We start from the raw sequence: 20262 nt of genomic DNA on the forward strand, positions 1-20262 counted from the left end.
TACTGTCCCCTTGCATAATTAAAGACACAAATGATTAGTTAATAAATTCCATTAAACATCTTACACCATATCAAGTATAGTTATTCATACATCAAGCATACTTAATTCGACTACCATAGTCTCATACTACCTTACGAGCATGATTGATTGACTACACCAGCTAATATTTACATCATCGACATAACCTCAATTATAAGACACAGCAATATCCATAGAATCTTCAATAATCAAGAATACAAGAAAACACCCTCATTACTTCAATAGAATTATCTCTCTCTACATCAAAGTGCAATATTATTATAATCATTTACAAAACAATAACTACGTCTGTAGCACGAAAGGCAATAAATGGCTGTTTACGAGTTCACAGATGTACAAACCTTTTCGAGTCTCATGCAACCTTGGCGAGACTTTCTTAGTTTTTCGTATCCGTTCGATAATTCTCTTTTGTCAGCTGTTGAAAGTTTTTCTAGTAAATATAATTCGAGAGATTTTGTTTTCACTCTCGAACACAAGGCGTAGAATGTTCGAGAATTCACAGAATCAGTGTTTACAAAAACAAGAGTTAGAAGGCTTATATTTCTCCCATTTGAAAGTTCTTAGGAAATGCTCCAATCCCGAACTATATTAAATATACTAATAATAAAACATTAGTAAAAAAATTTCTTGAAATGAAATATATTTTTGTAAAACTTTACAGTCTTATACATCCTGTATATATATATATATATATATATATATATCTATATTATCTTCTACTACAATTATAAAAAAATAAATTAATTGAAATCTACATATGAACGAATTTCGATCTTTTTACTTTATGTTTAATGATTAGTTCCAAGAAGTATTTGCAATAAATTGTTAGTCTAAAAGACTCATTAAAGTATAAATGATATATTTATATACTTTATATACTTTATATACTTTATTATATATCTATAAAAAGTATTATACTTATCCAATATACAACAAAATAGCGAATACGAGATTCATTACGACTCTCAATTTATGATTATATTATGCTTACACTGTTACTCACATGTTAAACACATTTATTCACATTTAAAAATTAAATTTTTTTTATTTTATATATATAATCGCTATTTAATTATAAAAATGTATTGTAACTGAATTTAAAATAATTAGTTGTAAATGAATAAGAAATATAAAAAAATTAAAAATTTGGTTAATCCTGTAGTCCGTTTTATTTTTTTAAATTATATATACATATTTCATTTATTCCCTCCATTCACGTCAAATTATATTCTCCCGTATATATTAAATAAAATTCATTAATTACTATTTATTATAATATAATTTATTAATATAAATTTTTAATTATTAATATATTATACATATAGAATATTATTAGGATTGGCAACATTTAATATATTATATTAATTTATATATATATATATATATGCCATTTATATATATATGCTACAAAAAATTCACTACAAAATATTAATTCTTTGTCAAATTTTGTATAAAAAAATTTAAATATAGTATGTATAGAGATATTTTATATTTTACTACATAAAATGTATCCCAACATTGTTAATTTTTTAAATATAAATTGCTTTGTGAAAAACGTACTAATTATATCAAATATGGTATTTTAGTGCTTTCATGATATTTTAGATGTTAAAATAAACTGATAAATTTATTATATTTAATTACAATAAGATTACAAATTTGGTTTGTTGAATATTTTCATTTTTACTATCACTAAATTCTTTTATTATAATAGTTTTAATTAAATTTCTTAACTATTTTAAAGGTAATAAAATAATATATAATTTAATAAATGATTAATTCAATTAACTTTCACAAATACTTTAATTTGAAAGTAGTAATAATAATAAAAAAATACTTATAATAAATTATAATATCAAAATCTATATTCCATTTTTTATAAATTATCCTTATTACAATCGTTAAAAATTATTGTTTAAATGACGTCATTTAGATTTTATTTAAATTGCTTACCTTTCCTTATATTGTTTTTGATATTGTATTTTTAATATTTTTTTTTATTTTTGTTTTTCTTTGTACAGTGACCTTTCTTAAAATTTAGAAGTTTGAAAAAAAACTTTATATTAATAATCACAAAATATATTTAAATTTAATTTATTCATTTATATTTAATTTATTTACTCTCAAATACAAATTTTTAAGAAAGTGACATTAAATAATTCTAATAAAACTTTGTGTTTATTAGATATGTGTATGTTTAAGTGAGGTAGAAAATGTCTAGATAAGAAATACAAACACAATTTCTATAGTTATAGACTTTGTCATTTTAACTCAACTCAAATTATTTTTTATATATTCTTTAAAAAAAAAATTTATTCTAACACTTTTGGAAATTTTCGAAATATTCTCATAGAAATCATACATCTTATAATATGAAACAAAATAGTCGAAATTTTGTTGAAAAGTAGACGTAATTATTTAGGACGTTATAATCACTTTATTTTCTTTAGTATATTTAATGTATTAAATTTAATAAAGCCCGCAACCACGTAGATTATTAGCAATTATCACGTCAGTTACTGCATCAAATACGAATTGTATGTTGTTTGTATCTGTAGCACATGTCATATGGCAGTATATTTCTTTCGTAGTTGATTTATTTTTTGCTTCAAATTGGGCTTGGATATATGCTGCTGCTTCACCATATTCTTGTGCACCTATAAAAAAATTAAAATAAATCAAATAAATATGAAATTGACATATAATAATAATCTAATAACTGTAATTCTACCGAACTTTAATGTTGATTAAAAAAATTAATAATTATAATAATGTTCCAATTTTTCAAAATTTTTAATTTCGATTGTATACTGTACGAGAGTGAAAAGAAAATCTACCGAATTATATTTATTAGAAAAGCTTTCAACAGCTGATAAAAGAGAATTATCGAACGGGGACAAAAAACTAAGAAAGTCTCGCCAAGTTTGCATAAGACTCGAAAAGGTTTGTACATCTGTGAACTCGTATACAGCCATTTATGGCCTTTTGACCTGCAGACGTAGTATTTGTTTTGAATGCAATAAACGACCCTTGCAAGTTCACATCAAAACCCGACTAGATGTTTTACACGAGTATATTTTAAGGATTAAAATATTTCTAAACAGTAGAATGAAAACATTTCTTAAAATCCGTTGCAACCCAAAACTCGGCACGCATGACGCTCGACTATCTGCATCGCATGTGTACCTACAAGCTTACCAGAATATTATGCATTGTTGTCATGTACGTCAAATATTGCCGCTCTCATCGGCTAGGCAAAGACACTTTACCACGAATCAGTCCCCACCACGGTAACACCAGGAGAGAGGACAAAACTTCCACTTTAGGCGTTGCACATAACTCATCGCTGGATTGGATCAAGATTATTGCATCCTTGTGAGTATAAGAGTCACGCCGCACGCGTATACAATTAGCATAATTTCGGAAATCAACGCGCTCTGATTGGAAATCTAAGATCAGAGCCTCCTTGAGTGGGGGCTCGTGGCAAGAGACCTTAAAAGTAGGGCCAAGAAAGCGGAAGACACTGTCCGCAGAGATAAGTCAAGAAAAGGCTAGAGTAGGCAGTCTAGGGCTATCTTAAGAAAAGTCAAGTAATAGAAATTAATTGTCCATAGAAGCCAAGTCTAATAATCACTGAATGCAGAAAAAAGTGTTAGTAATTCAGAGCAAGACTACTGCATCCTGGTGAGTATAAGAGTTACGCCGCACGCAATTGTGTCCAACTCACCGCCGAATCCGATCAAGATTAATGCATCCTTGTGAGTATAAGAGTCACGCCGCACGCAGTTGCTTTGCCGCGTGCAATTGTGTCCAACTCATCGCTGGATCAGATTTAAACTACGATATCGCTGTGAGTATGCTAATACACTTTATCTATTCAATTATTGTCAGCCGCCGGCTGAACCGGCATAAGACAACCATCAACATTATCTCACTTTTCTCAGACAAGAAGTGTGCAGTAATTATTTACCTGTGCAATTTTCATCAATTTAACGAATTCAAAGCATCTTGTGTAGTGATTCATCCTATATAAGAAGCCGTTCAAGAAATCGTATCTTCCTATAAGATTTAAATGATTCTACAACACCCATATATAAATTGTGTAATAAATTGTATAATAAATGTATAATTAACCAACTCTTATGACTCTTGTACAGCCCCTACATCTCACTCCTTCCCGAGCGTCTACTAAGATAGCTGAATTCATACAATATTTTAATCAACGAATATCAAAATCTGTGTTGTAATCATTTATTTATTAAATTATAAATAAATAAGAACTTTCTTACTAATTCGAATATTATATAACCACTATCAAACTAATAAAATGCACATTAAATATTAACCTTCAATTCTACAGCATTTATAAGATTTATTTTAATAATTTTTAAATTACTTTTACCTCTGTTTGTTTAATAAAAAGTTATCATTATTACATTATGTAAGCAATTTTATCGTTAGCTGCTAACGATGTAACGACTATAGTCAAAAAGTTTAAACAATTATACTTCAGTAAATTTTCGTTGAAATATTTATTGTTAAATTATTTATCAAAAATTTCTTTTTGTATGTATTTCTGCGACTAGGTATTTAAATTACAGTTTGTTTTAGTATAATTCATTTTTAAATATTCACAACGCATTGAATAATTTAATAATAATATTTTGTATCAATAGATATAATATTATACAATTTATGCTTTATATGAAATATAATAATAAATAGATTGCAATATATTGGAAATTTTGTTATTGATAATTATTCATTTTTATTTATTTATTTCAACGCAATTCCTAATTATAAAATTGTATAATTACTTTTACCTGCATATTCTGCAAAACAGATTGTTAGTGGTGATTTTCTTATTTTTTCTTCAAATAAATCTTTTTTATTTAAAAAAAGTATTATTGATGTATCCGTAAACCATTTATTGTTACAAATGGAATCAAATAACTTCAGACTTTCTTGCATGCGATTCTGTGGAAAACATAAAATATAGTTATGATATAATGTTTTGCAATGTTATTTTAGTAACTTAATTATCGAGAGATATTTAATTATAACCAACATATGTTAACTATTAATATAATTTCATATTGAAATTACGAATAAATATAAATATAATATATATATTGTTATTCGGAATTGGAGCATTTTCCAAGACCTTTGGCTCTCGGAAATTTATAAGTCTTCTAGTTCTCGAATTTTGTAAACATTATGCTTCTCGCAATCCTCCAACCTTCTGAAGCTTTGCTTTTCCGGTGTTCGGAATTCCAGTCATTCGGTAGTCGAAGGACCAAGATGGTTGGATTAGATCATATTCACCATTTTACTGGTGGAACAGTGTGAATAAGTGAGAGGTTAATGCTGCAATACAGTATTCAACATAATTGCTTTTCGTGCTTTTTATTGAGTTTTATTTTACAACTACACAGTTATGATTCTACGTTGATGATGAGAACCGTTGAGATCTTGCCGTTCTTAGGTGGTTTCCATGTGGTAGTAGCATGCACTACACGTCGAGGTAGGAGGTCGTAAATGTCTGGGTACCTTTGATGCAGTACACTCGGTGGTCAGTTACTACCTGAGAAGTGAGAGGTCATAAATCTCTGTACACCCTTTAGTGTAGTGCCACGTAGTGGTGTTTTGGTTGCTTCTCTTAATGTGTGGAAAGATTGTGAAATGGTTCAATACCTTAATGCTTGTAGTAAATGTTGTGACACTTATCTAGATACAGCGTGCAGTGACATCTTGATACAGAATGCAATGACAGACTGTAGTGACGTCTAGATACAGAGTTTGCCAGTGTGTTCCCTCACAGGTGGCCAAAGTAAGACTTGTACGGCGTCCCCTGTAAGAGAGCGAGACTTGACTTGTTGCGTGCTTGTTTTATATCCACGCGAGAGTTTAGTTATCTGGCAACAATAGGCAAGTGTTGCTATGCAGAAATTTTTACAGGACTTTGAAACTAAAGTTTTCGAAGTTTCGAAAATTCCAAGAAAGTAAGCTTTGGAAGGTTGGAGAATTCCAACCGTCTTTGTTATGCAGAGACTAGATAAACATTATAGAAATTCTCAAAACACCACGAGACAGGCGCTATTCACCCACGAGCTAGCCACTCAAGATCTATTCACTCAATCATACTCTCTCTTACTGGAGACGGCATAGAAAACAAGTGCTCTCAAAGAAAGGCCACCATAGAAGAAATAGGCGTAAATTCTCCTATGCTGCAAGATAAAGATGTTGACACTATCTCCATCATATCAAGAAAATACCTGACTACAAAAAATATAACAAGACATACTCCAAATCAAGGTATGGACACGATTCACAGCTGATCCTTGGAAAATCAACAATAAATCATCACCATCAACCAGGAGCATTCGTGATGGTGAACCATTCATCACAGGATCAGATCAAGACTACTGTATCACTGTGAGTAAACAAAGTCTATGCATAACATTGCTAATCCTTATTAAATTAGTATGATGCTATTATTAATACATCACAAAACATACGTACTAATAAGGAGTGTGCATAATTAGTTGCTGGTCCTTATAAGATCAACAACAACACCATCACCATCATCATGGATCATCTCGTGTAGGTTAACTATTCACTACAGGATTAGTTACAAGCAACTGAATCGTCGTGATTTAACATAGTATATACCATTCCATCCATAAATCCAACACATCAATAATGTAATTGTATATAAATCATAATAAAATATATTTAACGAAGAAGCGCACACAGTATTAATCTAAAGCCCTTCCACTTAAGTCCTTCCCAAGTATCCGCTAGGGTAGGTGACAAATTATTATAAAGCTATTGAACAATTGTTGTGCCACCTTTTCATTGCAATAACTGAAATAATCAAAATTTTCATTACCCTAATTCATAACTTATTAAGATTATAAAAAAACATTTATTTTTATATATATAAATGTATATTTTTCTCTTATAGAATCGATAAGTACTGAATTTTTTAAATAGAAAGGAGAATGAAAATTGGTTACAAGAATGAGCTCGCTGCCTGTTAAGTTGACTTGTTATTTGTGTGTCAAAATTTATATAGACGAAAAAAGACATTGATTTTTACTACCATAATTTTTTTAATTACGTCCATTCAATCATGCAAGACTCAACAACGTATCGGACTTAAATAGGAAAACATAAAAATTTAAATAATAATTCATATTATGATATTTACTTTAATTATATAATGTCAAATTCAGTCTCATATATTTTGTATCTAAAACATATAATTTCATCTTTTATACGTTAATAAATTTAACGACAATATTAAAAAGGCAAATGGACCTTAACGATAGTTTTAAAATTACAATTTGAGTGTTTCATACATACACAACCCTTTATAATATACTATCCCTAAGCTTATTTTACATATGGAAATAATTTGCATTTTAGTAACACTTGAATCCTTAAGAATGCTTTAAGCTTTTATGTCTACTCTTTTCTAAGCAAAATATTGAGATTCTAATATAAAAAAAAACTATTTAATGCAATTTGGCAAGGAACCATATCTAAAAAGTATCATTAATATCTGTCTAAAAGTAAACTGAATTTATGAACATTACTCTGTTAATATATTAATAAAAACATTCCAAATACTATATAATTATTCACAAACTAAAAAATAATACTTTATATCGTCATATCATTGAAAAAAAAATAAAAAACTATAAGTTTTAGTTATTATATCATTTTATTTGGAAAGATGAAATTAAAGCAAATTTTAAAGAAATTTAATATTCTATTTCAAATATTCTTTTATAAACATTTATTATTTTGTAAAAGATGGATTAAATATTTGGACTAGACATTAACTTAATTTAAATATGTAAACAAATGTTATTCTAAATAACTATGATGATAATATTTACCAATTTTTTTCTTCTTTTGATTACACAATAATAATACGCTTCAATTTTTTTATTTGAGAAGCACACTATGATTAAGTATGTCGTCAATTATTATAAACATTTAATATTGAATTTTTTCTAAATTTACACATTTACATATTGACCACATCTCTAATTCTACATTTAAAATAAATATTTTTAGCATAATTTCATTAAATTTCTTATACTTTTTTTCAATAGTTATCACTAACGAATTCCTTGCAGTAATTTTAATTGTAAAATATTATTATAAAAACATTTATTACTTTACATTAGAACTTAATATTTTTTTAGTAATATATTAGTGTCTGCGATTAGACTAAAAAACCTCCCTTTGATTGCTTACTGTTTGAGTATTACGTACGTGTATCACTATAGTGAGTGATGACTGTAGAGAGAAGCTTTAAGATTGAATAGTGAGCCCGTCATGATGACTGCGTAATTGTTAACAGAGTAGACTGAGCGCTGCATGTAAAGCGCAGCCCTTAAATATTCTCGCGGTAGTTTGCGACGCCGGTAGCGATCGTGTGTCTGTTGCTATGCCGATATTTGTCGTGACGTCAATAGGGCATAGCCTTGGAAGGTTCATTGGCATTATTTTTCGGAATTATAACCGTATATTCGAGTTTTCAGCGTAGAAACATTTCTCGAAATCGATGGCTTGTGTTTATAAACAAACTGTCCGGGAGCTCATGCCTCTCCCACTTTTGTATTCCGCTTTCAACTGTTTCAATCCATAACAATTAGTATATGTTCGTAACTTGTAGTGATGTAATTCTTGGCTCGAACTGCCAATGCTTCAATAGCTTAGTTTGCCGCCCGCCCTAGCAGACGCTCGGGAAGGAGTGAGATATAGGGGCTGTACAAGAGTCGTGAGAGTTGGTTAATTGTATTTATTATACAATTTATTACACAATTTACAAATGGATGTTGTAGAATCTTCTTGAGTCTTATATGAAGAAGTAATTATTAGAACTAAAGTATAATTATTAGAAAAATATGTAAATCTTAATCTATTTTGGCAATAATAATATATTTGCATACAGTTTTAATCTCGCATAGATATGAGCATTTATTAGCTTAACTCATTTCTGGATAAAATGAATAAATACAAATAAAGGAAGCAGAAAAAAAATATTAGATAGGATTCAAGAATTTTTAAGTATTTTGCCAAATGTAAAATTGATTTTAACCAATTAATAGAAAATTAATGGAGCATGAAGTAAAAGAATTATGCAGAATAATCAACTAAAATTAAAAAAATTATACTGTTCAAGAGTGAAAAGAAAATCTCTCGAATTATATTTACTAGAAAAACCTTCAACAGCTAATAAAAAGGGAATTATCGAACGGATACGAAAAACTAAGAAAGCCTCACCAAGGTTGCATGAGACTCGAAAAGGTTTGTACATCTGTGAACTCGTAAACAGCTATTTAGTGCCTTTCGTATTAAAGACGTAGTAATTGTTTTGAATGCAATGAAAACTCTTGCGTCTTACCATCAAAGCCCTGCTAGCTTGTTTACAAGAGTATATTTTGAGGATTAAAATATTTCAAAACAGTTGAATGAAAAACATTTCTTAAAATCCGTTGCAACCCGTAACTCGGCACGCGCGACTCTCGACATTTGTGTCGCACGTGTGCCTTCAATGCCACAAGGGCATACGCATGCATTGCTGTCAAGTACCACAAATGTTGCTGCTTGAATACGCCAAGCGAAGACGCTTGACCAAAAATCACCCCCACCCCGATGAGTCCCGGAGAGGGGCAAATCTTCCACTTCACGCATTGCCGCCAAAGATACTCCTTCGATATTCTCATTGTCTAAGCCTAATTTCTTATGAAGTGGGAAAAGGGCGTGCACATTCATCATGCCAGCGAAAAGCGGTGCGCCCTGATTGGAAAACTAATACCAGAAGCTCCTGGAGTGGGGATTCATGGCAAGAGGCTTTAAAGATGGGAACAAAACAGCGAAAAGTCGCTGTTCGCAGGGGATTATTGGAATACGCAGTCCGCGTGGGCAGCCAAAGGGCTGTCCGCAGGGGACACCAAGAACACACAGTCCACGTGGGCAGCCAAGGGCCTTTCTTCCGAAAAAGACAAATCACACAGAGTGAGAGTGAGCAGTCTAGGGAAAGGTCAAGTAATAGAAATTAATTGTTCACGGAAACCAAGCCAACAAATTCACTCAACGCAGAAATAAGTGCTAGTACTTTAAGGCAAGAATAGTGCTGGTGAGTATAAGAGTCACGCCGCACATAATTGTGTTCCTCTCACCGGCTGATCAGATCAAGAATAGTGCGTGCTGGTGAGTATAAGAGTCACGCCGCACATAATTTGTGTCCCACTCACCGGTTGATCAGATCAAGAATAGTGCATCCTTATGAGTATAAAAGTCACGCCGCACGCATTTGCTCTGCGGCGTGCAATTGTGACCAACTCACTGCTGGATCAAATCAAGACTACGATAGTGTGAGTGCACAAATCCATGTTATCTATTCAATTATTACCAGTCGGCGGTAAAACCGGCACAACACTACTATTAACATTATCTCACACTCTCTGACAAGAAGTATTATTTACCTGTACAATTGTAATTCAACATCATTTCAACGATTTCAAGGCACCTTGTGTAGTGACACCTCCCATATAAGAAGCCGTTCAAGAAATCGGATCTTCATATAAGACTCAAGAAGATTCTACAACATCCATTTGTAAATTGTGTAATAAATTGTATAATAAATGTATAATTAACCAACTCTCACGACTATTGTACAGCCCTTCCACCTAACGTTTTCCCGGGCGTCTGCTAGGGCAGGTATCAAACTAAACTATTGAAGCATTGGCAGTTCGAGCCAAGAATTACATCACTACATTTTCGAACAGAGTTCTCTATCAAATTTCAGGATACATCAACTTTGCATAATTTAAAGTTTAATTTTTTTCATACATATTGACTACATGAATACGGCAAGTCATTACGATACCTTTAATTTAAACATATCTGTACAAAATTAACTGACTAAAACTTCAAATCATATAATTCTATAAAATATGCATATTAAATTTAATTAATTTATACTAATATAAATTACTTAGTAAAAATAGAAAAAATTATAAGAAACTAGTTTGAGAGATATCATTGATCCTTCACAATCGGTGATTCTTGTATGGTGATTAATAAATTTCTAATAATATATTTTTTTAATTATCATTAAATCGTTATTTTTCTACAAAAATAAAACAATAGTTTTCAAACAATTTGCTATCAAAAAGAGTAGTGTTAGTAAAAATATGTACTACATTACAAATAGATTTTATGGTACTGTCATTATAGAGCAAAATATTGTCTTATTCTCGAAATAATTTTAAATGTTAAAATTTTAATTTTAAATTAATTTTCAAATTTATTCGATAAATAAAACATTAAAAATAACATTTCTTTCTAACTACTAAATAATTTGGGAAGTAACTGAATTCTTTAAATTAACTAATAAATTAAATTAAAAATCATTCATAATTTGTTGTTAATAATAATATTATTTAAAAATTAGAACATTGTATTGTCATTAAATACTAAAATCAAAATCAATATATATTAAGTTAATTATATATATGTCTAATAGGCCTAATAACGTGCATTGTTAAAAAAATTTACATTTTAATTATTTTTTGCATCAGATTAAATCTGAATAATTAATAGTCGATAATTTACTATCAAATATAAGGTATAATATTGATTAAGCATATTTTTACTGCAATTTTCTTACTAAAAAGTATCATTGTCTACTAAGCAACTAAGAAATGGCAAAAACGGAATAATTTTTTTAAATCGTGATTTAGAATAAAATCTTGATGAATCAAAACAAAACTTTAGGAAAACAGTAATCAAAATTCAATAATTGAAATATTACCGAAAAGGAAATATAACCAAATATAAAAAAAATACATGCAGATTATTATCACTAATAATATAGAATTATTAACTCAATTACGAGATAAGAAGCGAAACAATTTTGAAAAATAAAAAATTGTATGAAAAATTTAAATTTACAATTATATAATATTTTTTGTAATCCCAAAATAGTACTAATTGAAGAAATATTTACATCTAAATGGATAATAAAAAAATTATTACAAAATTAAAATCCAGTATACGTCAAGTAGGGAAATTTAATCTTTGTATTTATAACAGCAAATTTATTCTAAAGCTAGACTAATTTGCTAAGTATTAATAATTGTAAAACTTGAATTACTGTATATCTCAGATAGTTACTATCTAGTTTAGCCTCTATCAAAGTATGTATATTTTCGAAAATTATAATCTAACTTTATTAAAGTAATATAATTATAAACAGTAAGATGTGTATACATGCCGTAGTCTCATCTTCGTGTAAAACTTGATCGTATTCTGACATTGCAACACAAAATATTATTGCCGTGACGTCTTCAAAACAATGAATCCACTTTTTACGTTCACTTCTCTGCCCACCAACATCAAATAATCTGAAATTAAATTAAAATTTAGTCAATAAAACATGTTATACATTACTTTTTTTTTCAATCAGAATATAATGTACTATAAAGTATAATTTAAACATTTCGATTAGATATATTCTATACTTATATTAATATTACGATTTAATAAATATATGATAAAGTCAGCGATTTTCCATAATATTATTAATAAATAACATAAATTGAGGCAACTTTTTATGTGAACAAAAGATAACTAAATATTACAATCTATAATATTTTTAAGAAAGTAATTTTTCTACGTTAAATAAAAATTATTAATATAAACATTTTATGTATTAATTTTTTATATATTAAATAATATATATTCCAACAAAATAATTTTTGGTCCACTATCAAAGCTAATTTTATTCCGCATTAAACGAATTTATAGAAATTTTTTATTCGCATTTTAGTTCCCGTATATTTAATATTACACATTGATCGATTTTTTCTTTTAAATATGGTTTTTATTCGCGTTTCAAATATACTTTTATATTTGTTAAGAAAAATGTTGTAATTCTATTATATTAATTAAACAAAAATTAACATAAATAATTACAACATTTAAATGGCTTTTCAAAAACTTTTTAATGATAATAAAAAATTATTTATTTGATGATTATATTTTATTACATAAATTAATATTATTTTTTCATTTATAAACTACATTATCACTAATTAAATTATCTTTTGATATTTTTTTTATAACTCAACTAAGTATTCTTATTTATATTTGTTTCTGAAACTCAGTTAAATAAATTATAATATAAATTGTTAATATCAACTAAATAAACTAAAACTCTTAAATAAAATAGATCGGATACCATATAATATAACGAAACATATTTGTCTTCAGCTTAATAATTCCACTTATTAATATTTTACTAGGGATATAGGAACTTATAAAGATGAATTTACAAAATTTGTTTCCATAGCAGTATGTAATGATAAAAATTTATTGATAAAAACTTTAAAGAGAGTAGAGTTTCCAAATGAAGAAATTCAGAAAGGATAATAGCTATTAATATAATTTAAGATGCTTAAATGAATTCAGAGAACTATAAAAAAAATGATAAAAAACAAGACTAATTATTATGATGATAATGATGATTATGATGATAATGATAATAATAAAATAATAATGATTTTTACAACGATAACCATGACGGTCATGTTGAATATTATAATTACAACATTTATAACGGTTATGTGCTAATAACGACGACGATGATGATAATTCTTATAATAATAACGATTGTATTAAAAAGTAAGAATTTTAGCGAATGGATTACATTATAAATATTATATAAATTCAATAATTATCAACTATATGTAATAATAACATTTACAACAATAATTAAAAAATAGTAAAACTTTTTTTATCTATAAACAAAAATGAACTTCATTAATTGTTTGGGAATTGGAACAGTTTTGAAAAATTTAAATTGGGAAAAGTACAAGTTCCCGGACGCTCATGTTTGTAAACATTATTTAACTAATTCGTAAATTGTCTATGTTACGGATTGAAACAGTTGAAAAGCGGAATACAAAAGTGGGAGAGGTATGAACGCGCGAGTCAGATATTTTAACAAAGCAATAGCAGCGAACTTTCCAGGCTATGCCCTGTTGACGTCACGGTAACAAAACACCGGCGTTTCAAGCAATAATAAATATTTAAGGGCTGCGCTTTACACGTAGCAGTTAGTCTTTCTTAGTCAAGTCTATTAACAATTACGCAGTCATTATAACGGGCGCACTATTCAATCTTCAAAGCATCTGTCTACAATCATCATTCACTATACGTTTTAAACATCTATTCAGTTATTTCACATCAGTGTCACTTGCACCTTCACGAACTGCAATTAAAAATTCAGATAATTAAGAATACAAGAAACAACTCACACTACTACAATTAAATAATTCTCTATCTCAATAGAAGTAACCAACAACACTACAATATTATAATTTTATAAGCAAAATAATTTATAATCGAATTAAAATATATTACATTACACTTTTATCATTTCATTTGTGCTTTCTTTTTTCTTAATTCATTATGGCGAGAGATTAATTCACTGAACTATTGAAATGGCAGTTCGAGCCATAAAAACAAAACGCTAAAAATCGAACAGTCTACGTCTGAATTTCAAATATTCTACAATATTTCCGCATAGCAACGTCGATGAAACTTCTAGAACCTTCCAAGGCTATGTCCTTCTATGCTAGAATATTCCAGAGCTTCGTTTTCTGAGGTCACTAAGATTTTCAGTATAGCAACAAGCATTGTTGCCGACGTCGCAAGCTGCAACGCGAATATTTAAGAGCAGCTCGCCACGCACCAATGCACTGTACTTTTAACATCTACTCATTCGCGATACACCTGGCTTATGGTGTTTATACCATCTACTCAGTCATTAGTTATGGCTCACTGCAATTCTATCAATCGCTCACTCATCTGTTATTATTAATCAGTGTATTTTCAATCTATCTAATATCAGTTATCAATTACGACTATGAAACTTAGCCGCATGCCTGGCAATCAGCCTATAATATATGCGTGCATTATTAACAGAATCTGTAATAACAAATTAGTAATTTAACAGTGACGCTATTGGAATTGTAATCAATAAAGTTCGCCAGCCACGCTGCCAAACAGCATACCCTATCGGTAGTTCATAAGGTACATCCTTTTTATTATTTGTACAAGCTAGTTATCCACGCTCGAATAACGTTTCATATAAAGTCTGTCAAAAAAGGTGACGCAACACGCTCTCTCAGGCCGACCAGACCGGAGAACGTTCTTCACCTCTCCAATACGTTTAATTACATTGTCAAGGGCAGATTACAGTTTTTCAAATAGTCAACTATAATTACATTTTATCAAATCCTTCCGTACTTGAAGGCTTATCATTTATTGTTCTTGCGTGTGACTAGCTCTCTAATACTCCCGTACTCCCTTTGGAGTATGGTCGATTTGCGTAACAACTACCACAGAGACTACAGTATTTTCTCCCTTTGAGTATGATTACTCTCCCTACTAAGCACTACTGATTACTATTACCAGCTTCCCATGCTCATTGATGAGCATCGTCGACTCATGCTGATCTTTACAACATCAACATAGACCCAGTATTCAATATTCACACTAATCTCCATAGCATGAGCGATATCGCCATCACTTCGAAGAAGCAATCTCACGACAGTAATAGAATAATTCTCTCTCTCTCTCTTACTTGAAGCAATCATAAAACTGCAATATTATAATTATTAATAAACCAGAATAAACAATGTCTTAATTGAAGAATATACATTATACATATTTTCAGCCCTTCCACTTGTGTTTTTTCCTCCTAATAGCTACGGCGAGAAACTAATATACTAAACTATCGAATTGGCAGTTCGAGCCACAAAACGAACCTCAATTCTCGAACATTAATGTTCATAATAAATTTTTTCATAATAAATATATATATGATAAATATAGAACTTTATTTTTACCAAACATTCACTCAACAGATATTAGTCATCAGAGACCCAGCCTCGTAGGGCCTAGAAAGTGTGAATGCACATGTCGCGATAGGCATTTATTGGATAGTCATTTATTGCTAAATAAATCAATATTTTTTCGGAACTGCAAACTTAGATTTAATTTATTTGCAATATAATATTTTTGTTTTAAATTTAAAAATAAATTTTCATTAATATTCATGAAATGATTTATTTAATATTAACTTATATATTTAATTTATAATATCCAAATGTATAGTTTATAATTTATATTATAAATGTTGTAAATTACTTACTTAAAATTTAGATTCTTAAATGAAAAATGTACTTCAACGATACCCGTTGTTTTTACCCGCGTCCGAAGTATATCTTGTTCAGTTGGTTGATATTCTTTTGCTCCTAACCGATCAAGATCATCAAGGAAACTAAAATATAAAAAAAAATTTTATTTTTCATAATAAAATATAAAAATTATAAAAATATTATAAAAATACAAAAATAAAAATTCGAATATATTAATAACATAACGTTATAAAACTTGCATACACTTATATATTTTAATAATTAAAATATTATCGAAAGTAATTTTTAAGTTTTTTTTATTAAATATCTTTTATCCCGATTATTCTAAATTTAATTAAAATTAACGTTATTGAATATTTCAATATTGTATCAGTAAGTATTCTGACATTTTTATTGCAAAATTAAATATAAAATTAATTGTATGTATATAATGTCTAGAAAAATGCAATTAAATATTTTTAATGTTTCTATATCGATAAAAATTTTTAAATCAATTATAACAATTTTGAATTGATGGCCTAAACTTTACAAAATTCTATATTATATATTTTTATTCTTTTTAATCTATTAATATATATTAACAAGAGAAAAGCAAAATTGGACCAAATTTATTAATATTAATTTTATTTAATATTAATTTAAAATTTTTTTTGTAACAGATTTTGATATTTTTAAAAGTATCTTTGTCATTACAAGGGCTTCTTAAAATTATTATTTTATTTTTTGTAATAAATTGTTATTTATAATTATAATTTAATTGTAAGAACCTTGATTTAATATATTTCCATTGCAAAATCATTGTTCTTGATAGAATTACCATATAACTAATCTACTTCAATAAATATGTAATTTATTGTTTTGATAGAATATTAAAAATTAATCATCTATATGGAAATTATAAACTTCACTAGCCTTAAACTAAAATAATTTTTAAAAGTGATGTTAATATACATGCATAGAATAAAAATATATTAAAGACTATAACCAAATTCTTAAAAAATATTCAAAAGTAAATTAAATTATTTACCACGAAGGGCAAAACATATGTATCAATGGAAAATTGTATTATGAAAAAAATACAATTGATTAATTATTATAAAGTTAATAAATTAAATGATAATTTGTATTATAACACCATAAGTATTATTTAACATACTGTTACGGATTACAGCAGTTTTAAGTGGTATACAAAGTGGGAGAGGTAAAGACACCTGTGTTTAGTTAGAAACATATGCGCGCTGAGTCATAAACACAATTCTGTAAAATCGGGAAACTTCACTACGCAAAATATTCGAATATTACATTACAATTCCGACTAACAAGGCCGACGAACTCCCCAAGGCTAGACTCTAGTGATGTCACTCTAACAATCGGCATGACAAGAGTGATCCAGCAATCACCGGATTCGCAAGCCTGTACTAGGATATTTAAGGAGACGCGCTTGACGCTCTCGCTCTCTTACTAGTTCAACCAAGCATTCATCACGATAGAATCGCTATTCTTCAGTTCGGCTCCAGCCAACACTACAGATATCGACTCCACATCATACGTAAGCCAAGCTCATTCGGCCTACTAACACTTCAGAGATCGACTCCACATCATAAGTAAGCTAAGCTCATTCGGCTTACTACTACTACTGAGATCGACTCCAACACGCACGTAAATTATGCTATTACACACGCTCTTACGTACCATCAATACAACTGAGATCGATTCCAACACACACGTGTCTCGCACGAGTACTTCACGAAGAACACAATGATAGAAGAATTCGACATGCGACGCACCCTAAGAGAAACCTTGCTGACCTTCGAAGAGCTTACTACGCTACTTTCACAAATCGAAGCCATTCTTAATTCTAGACCCTTAGAACCATTAAGTGACGATTCAGAAGATACTACCGCACTCAACCCTGGACACTTTCTAACAGGAGGCCCACTCACTGCCCTTCCTGAACCATAATTCAAGGAAACACACATGTCAAGACTGTCGCGTTGGCAATACATTCAACAACGCGTACAACAGTTCTGATCTCTCTGGTCGACTTACTATCTGCAACGACAGCAATCCATATCAAAATGGCACCATCCACAGAATGACATCAAGGAAGGCTCTATTGTGCTCATTAGCGATGAAATATTACCTTCTAGTAAGTGGCCACTCGCTCGAGTACAAAAAATACATCCCGGTGGAGATGGACTGACCAGAGTCGTAACCATAAAGACGGCCTCCGCTACAATGTCAAGGCCGATCCATAAACTTGCTGTGCTACCAATTCCCGAAAGATAAAGTTCATCATCAGTACAGTTGGTGATGGCGGGCGGAATGTTCGGGATTAATGCAGTCCCATGAATTTCAAACAAAAGAAAGGTCATCCGCTCTGTTCGGCGTACAGCATGTGCGCCTAGACTGGCCCGGACGTGCGGACCGGGACGAGCACTTGAGTAAATGTTTACAAACAAAACTCGGCAAGTCCGAGCAAGTTTACGACATGAAATATAATTTACTACCAGCTCTCACAAAAAAGGGACGCCTACGAAACTTCTAGAAGCTCCGTTTTCTCATGCCACAAGGAATTTTCTGGAAAAGACTCGCTTCGGCACTGTTGCCGGCGCTGCAGCCGCTGCATGCTTATATAAGCGCAGCTCGCCATGTGACGATACTCATTTGTAATATCACTTCTTGCTCACTCAAGTGTATCTGCCGCTCAGTGTTTTTGTATACTGTGAAGACGACGCGTGGCCATATATTCGACAGAATAGTTAAGAATATACGCGTGCATAAGAACAAGAAATTGGCAAATTAAATAAAGATTACAGTGAAGCCAATGGAATAGTAATCAAAGGGGATATCAATTACGCAGCAGTAATACACGTTGCCTGCATTCTACAAGGTACATATTTTTATATTAATAAATTAGTTAGTCACACCTCGCACACAACAAGTCGGGCACACTTACGCTATTTCGAAGAACTACAGGCCATCAACAGCTGACGCAAGAGTCGCTATGCCTTAAGCACATTGTCACAAAAGGACAACAACAGATCGACTACTAGACTATAAATACAAATTATTACATCCTTCAATAGTTCGAAATCTTACCATTAATCACTCTTACGTGTGACTAGCTCTTCTACAGCTCCCCTCAAATAATAAAGATAGAGTTGATTACTTAATAAATTCCATTAAACATCATACGTTACTTCAATAAAATTATCTCTCTCTACACGACAGTGCAATATTATTTTTAATTATTTACAATAATAAACTTAAGTAATAAACTAATAAACCGAGAGACTAATCCACTGAACTATTGAATTAGCAGTTCGAGCCATAAATTAAACCTTTAAAATCGAACACCCATCATCAACAGGACGATCACTAAATGACATAATGCACACTGGCGCCAACCTAAATCTAGACATTATAGATCTACTAATTTGGATACGCAAACACAGGTACTTATTTTCCTCAGACATCACAAAGATGTACAGACAAATATTGGTCCATCAAGAGGACTGGGACCTACAGCGAATCCTGTGGATAGACGAACAGGGCAACGAAGTCGTTTATCAATTAACCACTGTTACATATGGGACCATAGCGGCCCCATTCCCAGCTGTACGAACACTCCTTCAACTTATACAGGACAAAGGAGACAATTACCCACTCTCTGTACCCCCTATCAAATACTGAAGATACGTGGACGACATCTTTGGAGGTGCGGAAATTTAAGCCAATTAGTGGAGACAGCAACACAATTAAGGGACCTCTGCATGGGGGGGGGATTCACATTGGCAAAATGGCACTCCACCAACGAAGAAGTAATCACCGCCATTAAGGCACCACCGAATCCGGAACAGTCAGTAAACTTAACCGAAAATACCACCAAAATTCTAGGACTACAATGGAGGCCTCACGAAGACATCTTCTCATTTTCAACATCATTGGCTTCCCAAGCAACCACCTT

General features: G+C 30.3%; 1 protein-coding gene across 1 annotated transcript in view; it reads right to left on the reverse strand.

Annotated features, from left to right (window-relative positions):
- Positions 1 to 2397: 2397 nt before the first annotated feature.
- Positions 2398 to 20262, reverse strand: part of Galphao (G protein alpha o subunit) — a 34150-nt gene continuing 16285 nt past the window's right edge. Inside the window, exons 6-9 of the mRNA XM_011505368.1 lie at positions 16286 to 16414; positions 12341 to 12470; positions 4863 to 5016; positions 2398 to 2696 (exon numbers count right to left, since the gene is read on the reverse strand). Of these exons, the coding sequence (XP_011503670.1) occupies positions 2509 to 2696; positions 4863 to 5016; positions 12341 to 12470; positions 16286 to 16414 (601 nt within the window). The 3' untranslated portion in view covers positions 2398 to 2508. The remainder of the gene's footprint in view (positions 2697 to 4862; positions 5017 to 12340; positions 12471 to 16285; positions 16415 to 20262) is intronic.

This window comes from Ceratosolen solmsi, unplaced genomic scaffold (assembly GCF_000503995.2).
Source record: "Ceratosolen solmsi marchali unplaced genomic scaffold, CerSol_1.0 scaffold75, whole genome shotgun sequence".
Classification (NCBI taxonomy): Eukaryota; Metazoa; Arthropoda; class Insecta; order Hymenoptera; family Agaonidae; genus Ceratosolen; species Ceratosolen solmsi.